The sequence below is a fragment of the Pseudochaenichthys georgianus genome, chromosome 24, assembly GCF_902827115.2.
Source record: "Pseudochaenichthys georgianus chromosome 24, fPseGeo1.2, whole genome shotgun sequence".
Lineage (NCBI taxonomy): Eukaryota > Metazoa > Chordata > Actinopteri > Perciformes > Channichthyidae > Pseudochaenichthys > Pseudochaenichthys georgianus.
The window spans coordinates 34442352-34456244 of NC_047526.1; the positions used below are offsets into that span (position 1 = coordinate 34442352).

Sequence of the window (13893 nt, forward strand, 5' to 3'; positions counted from 1 at the left end):
GCCGCTAACGCTAATTATTGTCTCATTTGTCGTCTGATAAACAGTAAATCCAATTAAATGTAGTTCCCCATATCGCTCTTTTCCAAGCTACTTAAGTTGTCATAGGAACCATCAATAGAGAGGTGAAGTCCCGCCCATCTACCTCCGACCCATGGGACCTTATTTCTGAAAAAGTCTGTATTGAAGTCAATGGGAGAATTACACATATGATGTTTGTCAATCTTAAAAAATAATTTCCATGTAAAAAAAGTCAGTTTGTCGTAAAACTGTTGAAATATAAGACTATGAAAAATACGCAACCAGAAAGACTACAAATCCCAGAATCTGCTCCCGCATGCTGGCTCTCACGGAACCGACTAACTCCCCTTGTGTGTGCGCAGCTCTCAACGTGCCCAGACTTGGAGTGATTTCCACCTCTTTTAATACTTTCCGCCTCGTTCTGAGAGAAAGAAGTGAAATGTTCCAACGTGACGGCCGTCTTGGTGTGTGGTGCGAGACGGGAGATGTAGTTCATTGAGCGGTTTCACACAAAAAGTGTTACTTCAGTTTTACGAGACATTTTAATTTATTCGACTTGCTAAGTTATCTTTTAAATTGACAAACATCATGTGTGTAATTCGTGGCACAATTCAAACGCGTTCGAAAGATAATCTTTCTCTCTCCATTGACTTGACATGGAGCTCCCCCGGAAAGGGAGGGACTTCGCCTCTCTATACAAAAGGTGGCGACATTTTGCAAACGTACATTTTCATTTCAACCTACAATTTGATCGCCGTCTACTAATTAAAAAAGACTAGTAGTCCCTTCTGATGTTGAAAGTGACTGGATTTACTTGGTCACTTTCAAGTCATTTAGCTTGTTGTATTTATTTATTTTCGGACATGTATATAGTTAACTTAATCGGCACTACTTGTAGACGGGTCTAGCAACATCACCTGCACTATTTTATTGAAATGTGTCGTACTCGGTTTCATTTGCACACATTTGTTGTTGTTGTTGTTGTTTTTTTGTCTCATGTCTGTAAGGGAAACTTCTGCAGCGATGGAGAGTCAGGACTCAGAGAGACACGAGGAGAGTTGGAGCTTTGATGTCAAACACTGGTAGTTTATCACAAGTCAACGGCCGGAGAATTCACATCACAAGTCACAGCAGCAAAAGGTTCTGACTGCACGGGTGGGTTGTCATGTCAATTCTGATCAGCCTATCTCTCGATAGACCTTTTAACTAGTTCAGAGTAAACAACATGTTTGGGGAGATGGGGCGTTAACATCTGGAGACACAGGAGATGTCTCTCTCATCTGTGGAGCTTAGCGTAAAACCACCTATGTCCGCTAGGTCAAGCCATACAACTTATAGTATCAACATACGACTGCATTATCACATTCCTTACGGAAGATAAGGAGCAGGGCTGATCGTAAATGTGAACACACAGTAAATGTTAAATATCTTAGGAGTAAGGAAGAATTATTCTTTGACACTTAGGAAGAAAGAAGAAATATTCTCTAACAATGTCCTATATACAGGGCCGGCCCTGACCAATTTGCTGCCCTAGGCAAGATTTTAGCTGGCGCCCCCCCCCCCAAATGCATACAGTTACACTTACTATGACTCGCGCGTGCATGGTTGTGGTGTATATTGTGTAATATTGAAGTTAAAAGCATCAATCTGGTGCACTTTGAGAGCAACATTAGGAAATCTATGGATACATCTCTCAACACCCATATGAAACAGAACTGTAAGCAGATTTTCTTTTTCTTTATGGATATTTTACAAATCACTCCCCTTTCAAACTGTATTCTTGTTTATTAATAACAACTTTTCTGTACTGTCAGTATTTTATACCTGTTTTTCACCTATTCTCTTATTTTTGTATAACTATAATGATCATATAAAGGTGTGCCTTTACCTCACTGAGCTGAGGTTATCAGAGCCGCTCAGTCTTTCAGGAGAGAGCTCTCTAAAGCTCTCCCCCGCGGCCGCTTACACAGTAAATTCCAATGTTAATAAAAGCACACAGAAGCTGTGTACGTTTTTTGATTTATTTTAAATTAACACAAATACAAAATTAAAACCTATAATTGCACACTTCCATTATTTCAAAAAAAGAACAATTTCACATAAATCTCTGGTTTTTACTGGGGCGGTTCAACTTGATTTTGGGGGGGGGGGGGTGTGCCATAGTTTTGGGCACTGTACGCAATATAGGCGTAGTTCTGTTAGTATAAGATAATAAGATGTACTTTGTTGATCCAAAATCGGGAAATTGTGTTGTTATGAAATTGAATTTTTTTCTTTAATTATTTCTAACTTCTTCTTTTTTTTTTTCTCCCCAATTTTCGGCGCCCCCTATGGGTTGATGCGCCCTTAGCATTCGCCTATACTGCCTATGCCGAGGGCCGGCCCTGCCTATATATAATATGTTGCACTGTTGGAGGAGCTCGGGACCTAATATTTTCATTGCCATAACTACACTGTAGCTATTGTGCATGTGATAATAAAACCCTTGAATCTTGATGCTTCCTAGGAACCAGATGGTTGATCAAATGTGTGTAGCAAAAACCATTTTATTCTTGCTTTTTTGTCGTGTAAATCATCTGACAATCACTCAAAAGACACCTCAGGTAAGATCCACTCTCTGAGATGAGGACATTATGATTAGTCAATTATAAAGTAATGAATCCTCCGCCTGGTCATTAAGAATACTATCTTTTACCTTCATCCAGCACTTCTCCATCAGGGCGGTGTTGGAGTCGTCCTTCACCTTCAGATAGCTCTCCACGGCCCGGGCGTGTTCCCCCGACTGCTCCCACTCCTTCGCCTGCTCCAGCAGACCCTCCACACCCCTGGAAACACCCAAAATACACACATTTAATAACACATGAACAAATACAGTTCCTTTGAAGGTTATTCATCGAGATGGCGTCTCAGTTACTGCTCTTTGTCTTGTTTCAGTTTGTTGATGGATCAGATTCAGGTTTATTGCCAGGCAGGTTAACACATACGAGGAATTTGACTTGGTGTTGTGGTGCATAAATAAAACATTAAAGGTCCCATGTCATGCTTTTCCGGTTCTTACCCGTCCCCTTGTTGTTATGAAGGTTGTTCTGCATGTGAACGATGTGCAGAGTCACAAACCCTCAAAGTACACCCTGTAGCGAGTAACACTCTAACACAGAGAAGACCTGTCTGTGCTGACCCAGAACGCCTCGTTGGACATTTCTCTTTTTCCATTGTTTACTTCCTGGGTATGGTGACGTGACCATACCCAAATGGACCAATCCGTGGAGCTCCTCTCACACACACACACACTCTCAGCGGCAAAACGGTGACGCGCTGGGTGCTAGTGGATCCTCGCAGAAGCTTACACTATAGGTGCGCCGCGTTTGGGGGTTAGGGTATACTGTTTTACTATTTACTATTTTCAGTATAAGTGGCAATTAATGTTCAATATTTTGAATGTTGTCATTCCAAGACGACAAAGCAGCTTGCATAAGAGTAAGAAAAACAAAAGAAAATAGAAGTCGATGATAAAAAAAACGTTAAAAAAATCTAAATGAAACTGCATTTAAGTGGCAGTATTATTTTAATGTTAAACAGATGAGAATAGTGGCTGTGACAAAGTGTGCCACGACATCTAATATCTCTCAGATTAATCACTCTATTACGTAACTTCAGTTATTGTCAAGTCTCAATGTATCCAACAGGTTAGTTTGTAGCTATGATAAAAACAGTCTTTTAAAAAGATTGAACGCATTCATCTGCACTCCAGTTGGTTAGAAATGAATTTGGAACAAAACACATTGTTTTCTATTTCTGAATCACTTCACACATCTTCAAATCATCATCATCACCATCACCATCACCATCATCATCATCATCATCATCACATGACTCACAGAAACCGGCCCTGACCTTCTTCGATGCCTTATTTTCAGGTACAATCTACATCTCGTACAAAGGCGTGAAACAACTCGATTTCCGATGCCTGTAGGAAATGTGAATCCTTCCACAGAGCTGTAAACTAATTCGGTGTAACTCTCACTTCCTCGCCCGTTTCCGTTGGTAACGTTTGATGCTTTTCTCCCACAAGTCAAGAGGGAGAAGAGCTGCGTGCTGCCGGCTAACGAGCTATTCCTTGTTGGTACTTTCAATGTGGGATAATGCATGAGCTGATGATACCGCAGCCGGTGAAACGTTCAGAGGGTCTGGTGGTTTCCCTCTGGCTTTGAAGCGCTTTCTTAATAACATAACAAGTACAAACTCCAACACTCTGATCCGTAATAATGAAACAAGTTAACGAGGAATTTGGCATCTTCTGTTTTAACTAATCGATATAACCGTTTTATGTGGCGAAAACAGTAGTTTCTTATATATTAATCTCACCCGATTCCCTTCTTGGAGGTCTCACTCTCGTACTCTTCTTGCAGCAGGGAGAGTTTGTTGGGGATATATTCCTTACAGATACGCATGGCGTCACTCCACATGTCTGCGTCCTGAAAACACACACACATCAGAAATCATATATCCGCCCTGCACTGGGGACATTCACGGAGTTACATCTGCAAAGGTACGGTACAAATACAAGGCAAAAGTAAAACGTGTAGACATTTTGTCCCTTCCCTCTAGTGGGTTGAACATCAGCTGGAGAGGACTCTTTAAAGTAGAGACACTACATACTGATATACACCTGAACATCAGCAGGAGAGGACTCTTTAAAGTAGAGACACTACATACTGATATACACCTGAACATCAGCAGGAGAAGACTCTTTAAAGTAGAGACACTACATACTGATATACACCTGAACATCAGCAGGAGAAGACTCTTTAAAGTAGAGACACTACATACTGATATACACCTGAACATCAGCAGGAGAGGACTCTTTAAAGTAGAGACACTACATACTGATATACACCTGAACATCAGCAGGAGAGGACTCTTTAAAGTAGAGACACTACATACTGATATACACCTGAAAATCAGCAGGAGAGGACTCTTTAAAGTAGAGACACTACATACTGATATACACCTGAACATCAGCAGGAGAGGACTCTTTAAAGTAGAGACACTACATACTGATATACACCTGAACACCAGCAGGAGAGGACTCTTTAAAGTAGAGACACTACATACTGATATACACCTGAACATCAGCAGGAGAGGACTCTTTAAATAAAGAGGCTATGCTTTTTGTGGCCGTTACCTTGTAATATTTCACAGCGAGTTCTGGTCTCTGAGCTCGGAGCAGGAAAGCTTCGGCTTTCTGGAAATCTTTCTGCTCAAAGCAGAACTTGGCTTGTCCGACCAGAACCTCCGACACGCTGTCTGGATCGTGTCCCTCCGCCACCCGCTGAGCACTCGCCCAGTCCTTGTTGTGTACATACCTGCAGCAGAACACATGCCAACATTTTTAGTTTTTAAAGTTAAAATGCGGTGTGTAGGAATGGAACATGAAAAGGGACAATATTTCCCTGTGAAATTGAGTGTAAAATACCATAAAATAACTAAAAGTACTACTAAAAGTACTAAGGAAAGTACATACACTTTGTATTTTAATACCATATTTAGATTTCAGATTTATATTCAGATTCCATTATTGTTTATTATAGATTCAAGGCTTTTATTGTCATTTGTACATAGCTACAGTGTAGATATGCCAATGAAAATTGTAGGTCACAGGCTCCTCCAACAGTGCAACACAATAAAACAGATAAAATAGTTAAAAAGTAATTATATGTAAATAACATGGAAATGTGTCTTTTGCACCGGTAACACCACTCACCATACGCAGCGAAACATAACTTTCACACAAATTACACAAACAATGTTGCATCTTAAAGTTACTAATTGGCTGTCATACTAAAAGTGCTAAGTAGCTTGTTCTTCCACTGGCATGTAGTCCTTTAAAGGAATGGTATGCTCATGACACTCATTTTTAAATAATTATCATCCGATAAAACAGACCAGTCTCTGCCAGTCTTTCTTTTTTTTTTTTTAATCCGATGACATTATCAGTGATTTTAAACTGATTATATACCGAAATAACATCAACACTGTGGGCGCCGCCATTTTCCGGACGTGACGTAATCCATGCGTTTGGTTTTCGAAGACACGTTGATCTCTATGTTATTTACTGTAGTTTCTCTCTTCAAATATGCCTCACTGTATCGCGAAATATTGCCATGATTCGGATAGGAACAATCCACGGAATGCTCGGTTCCATCTGTTGCCAAAAGGTAAGCGTAAGAAGTACATTCGGAGGCAGTGGCTAGCGAAATGTGGCCGGCCCGAACCGAGAGATTCACAGGCTCATGTATGCAGCGAACATTTCAAATGTCCGGACGACTACTCTGAGAGTATGATAAAACATAACATGGGATTTATGGAACAACCATTACATAATGGAAATGCAGTACCATCGGTCTTTCTGATGTCATCACCGACCAGGACACCAGTTCGGCCAGTTGAGAAATCGCCCTCTGCAAGTGTGAAGCGACGGAGGAGCAGAAGTAGTGCTCGGAGTAAGAATAAGGTATGTTATAGCGCATTTCCATTGCAGCGGCTAGCCCCGTTTTAACGTCCAGGCCAGGACAGTTTTTGGTGGCCTTTCCATATAGCGTAGTACCGACTAGTGTGTATTTCCCCCCAGTTTTTCAGGCCCCATAAAATCGTGATTCTATGGCCAGGGACAACGAAGCTGAGTATGCTAAACTAGAGAGGGAATCGCTAGCAAGGGTGGTACTACATGCATACATATAGTATCTTATATCATCTTCCCATTATACACACATGCATTTCCAAACATCTGGACTACCTATGTTGCAAATGTATTATCTCTTCAATTTACACACGGCATCTATTGCACGTCTGTCCGTCCTGGGAGAGGGATCCCTCCTCTGTTGCTCTCCCTGAGGTTTCTCCCATGTTCCCTTTAAACTGGGGGTTTTCTTCGGAAGTTTTTCCTTGTACGATGTGAGGGTCTAAGGACAGAGGGTGTCGTATTGTCATACTGATAAAACATCAAAACTTCTTCCTCTGCTGACGAGTCCGAACTCAAATATTCAGCCATGTTTCCGTGTGTTGACAAAGTGAACGCATGGATGACGTCACGACCATCACGTGACTACTGAAAATGGCAAAAATGGCGGCGGCCAGACGGAATATACAGGTTTTGATAAAAAAGAGCTATAAAATCATTATTTACCGGGGAATATCGCTGATTTCTTCAGGGTATGGTTTAAACATAATGTTTCACTAAATACTGAAGTTTTGATTAATTATCTAATGAGTGGACCATTCCTTTAAGATATCACGACAGATCACGATACTCACTAGCATTTGGATCATTTACTTGGTTCCATTACATATACATATAAACATACTCCTAATTCTAAAATCTCCTGGTGTAACACTGGGTTTAATGCACTCACATGAACACGGCTTCTTTGGGTTTTCCGGCTTTGATGAACTCGAACTCGGCCTCAGCAAACTTGCCCTGGAAGAGGAAATGGTTACAGAACGTCAGAATCAGCACTACTCCCTTCACCGACAGCATGTTTGTGTGCAGCAGGGCGTGACAGATTTACCTCGTCCTCCAGGTATATGGCATGTTTGAGGTGAATCTCAGGAATCTTTTCTTTACATGAAGCACGAGCCAAATCAAAGGCAAAGTCAAATGAGCTGGGGAGTAAATAAAGAGCAAGATATCTCGTCAGATTTTGGGCTTATTAAAGCCAGCAGGTGAAAAGAACATGTTCTGCTTCAGATATCGGATGCATTGCCAATCTCAGAAAATTCACAGCAGTTAACAAATGTTTAGGGATTTGTCGATTATCAAAACATAATGTTACAAAAAAAGATCCTATAAGTCAATATAATGAGACATTTTCTATTAAAAGTTACTTAAAAAATTACCTAGAATCTCAAAATGTTGACTTAGTAATGCAAAATAATGAGAAGCTTCCTCAAAAGTCATTATTGTTCATTAGTAAGTCATTATGTAGCAAAACTTACTCCTTATGTTGCAATACTTACTCACTATTGTGTCATGTTAAGTCATCATTTTGATATATTGAGCCATTTATTTTGAAATACAAAGTTATTATTTTTGAAAGATTAAGGCATTATTTTAAGATATATATTTCTTTACATCAAATTGGCTGTAATGGGCTTCCATTCACTCTTCTGCAGTGAGAGTTGCCAAATAAATGTTGTTGTACTTTGTATGAGGACAATAAATATATATTCTATTCTATTCATACATTCAGGATGTGAGTGTATGAAGATAAATCACAGTGTGTGTCGTGTGAACGTGTTGCAGCTCACAAGTTATTGGCAGCGAACTCGATGGCGTACTCCAGCAGGTTGAACTTGTTGAGCAGTTTGACGGCCGCCTCCCCCCCGAGGCTGCGGGCCCACAGGTAGGCCACCTGCTTCTGGGCTGCAGGACCCCCGTGGCTCTTTGCCACCTGACACACACATGAGAAAATACATCTGTAAATATATATATATCAAATTGTAATGATTGTAATGATTGTATGTCTGACCTCACCACCTTCAAAAAACGTACAAAAACTCACCTCTTCAAACTGGCTTTTAATGTGTGATTGTTGTTTTATTGCTCGATTTTAATGTGACTAATACTATATTTATTTGTTGTAATTTCTAGCTAACTCTGTGAAGCGACTTTGAGCACCGGAAAAAGCGATTACAAAATATATTTATTATTTTTATATTATTATTATTATTATGTATTACTTCATGAATTTTACTTAAAGGTCACCTATCATGCTATTTTTAGGCAATAGCATGGGTCTCAGATATATAAAATATATAAAAAACATGTCTAGTGTTTTTCTCAAAATACCAAGCAGATCATTCTAGCCATGCCTCATATCCCTCTATTTCACTTCCTGTTTCAAAAGTTCTGATTTGTGTATAAAGCTTTAAAAAAATACAAATTTGATTAATAAAAAAGGAGGGGGCGGAGCTTATGCGGGCAGCTACCGTCTAAACTAAATGCTGCCGTGATGAAACGCCATATCATGGATTATCAAGGATCTGAAACAGTCTGGAGCTCAAAGGCTTTCTCTCTTGCCGATTATACCACAAGGTGAGTTCCTTTTTACTTCCTGCTTCTTCACACACATGCTCTCCAGTACAGGTTAGCTCTGAGTGTTAGTGATAGCGGTACGGAACTTCGCAAGCAGAAGATAAACACCTTGAATAGTCAGGCAGAAAAGCAGACACAGTTGTTCAAAAAAATAACGAAGCACTCTGAGACCGTAACGCTGGATGAAATCTTGTCTCCAGAAAACAAAAAACTGAAACAAGCGGTATCAGTGACTGTGTGTTTGATGTGGCTCTTTGCAGCAACATACACAACATGTGGCTCTTAACCTCTGACTGGTTGGTCACCCCTGCTCTAAAGCATCTACCTGTATCTTAGAGCCTGTTCCATCGAAGCTGTTCAAGGAAATTGCACCCCTAATTAACACACCTGTATTAAATATGATGAATATATCTTTACTGTCAGGCTATGTTCCACAGTCATTTAAAGTAGCTGTAATTAAACCTATTATAAAAAAACAAACCTTGATACTGAGGTTATGGCCAACTACAGGCCAATATCAAACATTCCCTTCCTCACAAAAATCCTCGAGAAAGCAGTGGCCTCACAATTGTGTGCATTTTTAAATACAAATTGTTTATTTGAGAAATTCCAGTCAGGTTTTAGAAAACATCATAGCACAGAGACAGCACTGGTTAAAGTCACAAATGACCTGCTTTGTGCATCTGATAATGGACTTGCCTCTATCCTGGTTCAGTTAGATCCGAGTGCTGCCTTTGGCACTATTGACCATAACATACTACTCCAAAGATTAGAGTTTTTGATAGGTATAAGGGGAACTGCACTAAGCTGGTTCAGGTCTTATCTATCAAAACTATCTCAGTTTGTATCTGTCAACGATGAATCTTCATTACAAACTACAGTCAGTCATGGAGTACCGCAAGGGTCTGTACTTGGACCCATCCTATTCATCATATGCTACCATTGGGCAATATCATAAGGAATACCTCCATCAATTTTCAATCAATTAAACCAGATGTACAATTTCCATTAGTTAAACTGCAAGAATGCCTCACAGACATAAAGACATGGGTGACCAGCAACTTTATATTATTAAACTCCGACAAAACAGAAGTCATTATACTAGGTATAGACGTTGCTTTTGTCGGGACCCCCTTGAAAACAAGATGGTGCATCTCAAGGGTTTTATCCTAATAAATAAATGTCTATATATCACTATAGGAGTCCTGCCGCAGTGTGGCTCCCTAACCCTCTCACCACAGATAAACCCAGAGACAAAACTCATTTTATAGAAGCTATAAAGTTCCACTGTGCTCCCAAGCAGTAAACAGAATCCACAGGGAAACACACGTAATAAAGCTGTGCCCATAAAGCCTCATTTCATTACACTTTAAGTACTCCTTTTTGCATTTATGAGCATCAAATTAACCCTTATTAAATGGTTTATAAAACACATTGTAGTCATGTGCAGCTATAAGAAGAGTCGGTGCCACTTTACAATAAGGCTACCCTTACAAAGGATTCAAAAAGGGTTCATAATTAGGTTATGAATTAGGTTGTAAACACTTTATTAATCAGTAAGAACCATTTATAAACCAGTTCTAACATAGTTTTCATACATCAACACAGCCTCACATTTATATATATGATGTAAACATAAACAATGTTACATTAATGAATCAGTAATTATGTTTTAATAATATACATTATTCTGAAATGAACTTTTTTTGCATAATGAGTACTTTTACTTTTAAGTATATTTAGATGCTCATACTTGAGTAACATTTGAATACAGGACTTTTACTTTCAGCGGTGGTATTTGTATTTATGTAAAATATGTACAAACTTCTTCCACTACTGTATCAGGTTGCAAAATAAGACGTGAATGTGTGCTAAAAGACACTTATTGGCAAGACGACTAAGCCTTATATTGGCTACTCAGCGAGAATCAACTCAGTGAGCAACATACCAAGGATGCTGGCTGATGAAGGAGACGAAGTAAGCTAGGTAGCCAACATAAGGCTTAGCAGTACAGATAAACGTGGGCTCACTATTTGGCAAGCAACCGGTCACAGTCGCCCTGTTTATCTCATGTCTTATGAAAGCTTATTAATGATTTATAAAGTGTTCACAACCTAATTAATAAATGATTAACAAACTATTCGTAAACCCTTTATTAGGGTAGTCTTATTGTAAAGTGGTACTGAATATTTTAAACGGTCAATAATACACAGTTTTTGTCAACAATGCACATTTTTAAAAAGGCATTTTACTTTGTTATCATTCATTGATTGTTTATACAGCACATGGGTGGCCACACTAATTTAATTATGTCAATACGTTCAATTATAGTGCTGTTATAAAGCCCTTATTACACTGTGCTAGACAGGGTGACTTAAATGTAAGTGTGAACAGCGCCACACAGGAATACATCTTCATAAAAATAAGCTAAATATATTTGGCAGGGGAAATAACATTCTATATTTTAACTCATAACTAGTAACAACAACTCTCAGTTAAATGTAGTGAAACAAATAGTATAATATTGGCATTACAAATGTATTTGAGTAGAAGCACAAAGTAGCACGCCTCCCTGGATTTAGGAAAGGCGCTATATAAATGAAAGTTATTACAGCAATATCAAAAGGAATATTGTTTTCGTTTACCCAGGTTAAAAAAAAAGTCTCAATTAAAATGATTATGCATTTTATGTGATATACTGTAGTTCATCCTACCTCACTTTGAGTATATTGTTTTATTTACCTGTATTAAAAAGTGACAGGAGTAACTGGAACACACATAGCTCTGGAAAGGTAAAGGGATGTACAGCTAGAAAGATAACATAACAGCTGTGAGTGTATCCGTACCCTGTAAGCTTCCTCCCACATATCGTTGACTCGGTACATGTGGACAGCAGCTTTCCACTCTTCAGCCGCCATGAAGTGATACTCTGCCTCGGAGAACCTGGACTCTGCCTCCATCTCCTGCAGAACACATCCATAAAGCATAGATATGATGTACAGTAAAACAGCCGGATCGGTTATATATAAAGACAACTGATTATAATTGTGATGCCATGTCATAACAATAATAGATGCATACAAGCACTGATTAGCATTTGGATATTATAATAAACATGCCTCATATCCCTCTATTTCACTTCCTGTTTCAAAAGTGCTGATTTGGGGAATAAAGCTTTTTTTTTTTTAAATTGATAAATAAAAAAGGAGGGGGCGGAGCTTATGCGGGACCCGGCAGCTACCGTCTAAACTAAATGCTGCCGTGATGAAACGCCATATCATGGATTATCAAGGATTATCAAGGATTCTCTCTGAAACAGTTTGGAGCTCAAAGGCTTTCTCTCTTGCCGGTTATACCACAAGGTGAGTTCCTTTCTACTTCCTGCTTCTTCACACACATGCTCTCCAGCACAGGTTAGCTCTGAGTGTTAGCGATGCTAATGTAAACACCGACCATATTACGTCCAAAACAGTCGGGCATTGTTTCTGATAGCAACGTTTCTGATGGGTTCACATTTCAGATATTACGTCATATCGACAGCAAATCTGGATCAGCTCTGTTGTTCCCCGTTTATAGAGATTTGGGTACAGAGGAAAAGAGAGGGTTTTATTTTCTGACGCTGCGCGAGTTCCCCGACACACCGGGGACACGTATTTATGTATAAAAGACATCACAAAGTGAATTTTGCACGATAGGTCCCCTTTAAGCAATATACACATTGTTGTATTGCTATTTTATTTCTAAATGTCAGTACTTCCTCCAACGCTGCACAAAAAGACGTGAATGTGTGCTAAAAGGACACTTATTTATTTATTCTTGGTGTTCTTCTTCTGAATTCAGGGCAGAACTCTTATTTCGGGACATTTATAATTATGAGTTTAGAGCACTGCGGGGCAATTCTCACAAGATAATGAGACGACCACAAAACTGTGAACACACGCATTCGTCGGCTGTTACATAAGAAACAGAGAGCGGTAAAAATAAGGTGGGATTAAACGGTAAGAGTGCCAGAAGTGGAGCAGGACAGACAGGACACATTATTCATCGCCGTCTGAATCTTTCTGATGGAGACGCTGAGCAGCCGATGATTACACCAAACACACACGTTACACTGAGCCATGTGACGATGAACTTTAGACAATCATTCTTTGCCTCTCTTGCAAAAAAGTTAACAAGGGAAATAATTAGATGTAATTGTAATATGCAAATAAGCCTTTCATTTATAAAATGTGCTTTTGCATTCCACTTTTTCTTTTAATTATCAGCCTGAGCTCTAACTCACCGATCAGTGATATCCTTTAGTCGACCAATCACAACGTAGTCCTTTAGAGCCGTTTAACTACTAAGATGCATCCATGAAAACAAGGGACGGTCACAAAGCAGGCATGACTTTGACAAGGATAGATTATTAGATACGTTTATTTGTGTTGCCTTTAATGCATAGTAGAGCAGAAGAGAGGCAGGAGATGGATAGAGAGAGAAGTGAACGTTGTGTGAGTTCCCTAATGTCAGAGATGTGGGCCATAGACTGACTGCCTTCTCCAATGTTATGAGACTAGATGGCTTGAGGTGTTAAAAGCAGCAAAGAAAACATTCGTTAAAGGTCCCCTATGATACTGCTTTTCATCAGTATATTATAGCTCAGATATATCCAGAGCCTGTCTCTGATTGGCTGAAACACCAGACAGATGATTGCAGCATTACCCATAATCCCCTCTGTTTCAGCCCTGTTTCCAAAGTGCTGATTCTCTGTCTGTTACTTTAGATGAAAGTAAGGAGCC

At 39.5% G+C, this 13893-nt stretch overlaps 1 protein-coding gene across 1 annotated transcript in view; it reads right to left on the bottom strand.

Annotated features, from left to right (window-relative positions):
* Nucleotides 1–13893, bottom strand: part of ift172 (intraflagellar transport 172) — a 72178-nt gene that overhangs the window by 20072 nt on the left and 38213 nt on the right. Inside the window, exons 29-35 of the mRNA XM_034076350.2 lie at nucleotides 11959–12075; nucleotides 8326–8468; nucleotides 7587–7680; nucleotides 7431–7495; nucleotides 5204–5384; nucleotides 4384–4493; nucleotides 2714–2843 (exon numbers count right to left, since the gene is read on the bottom strand). Of these exons, the coding sequence (XP_033932241.1) occupies nucleotides 2714–2843; nucleotides 4384–4493; nucleotides 5204–5384; nucleotides 7431–7495; nucleotides 7587–7680; nucleotides 8326–8468; nucleotides 11959–12075 (840 nt within the window). The remainder of the gene's footprint in view (nucleotides 1–2713; nucleotides 2844–4383; nucleotides 4494–5203; nucleotides 5385–7430; nucleotides 7496–7586; nucleotides 7681–8325; nucleotides 8469–11958; nucleotides 12076–13893) is intronic.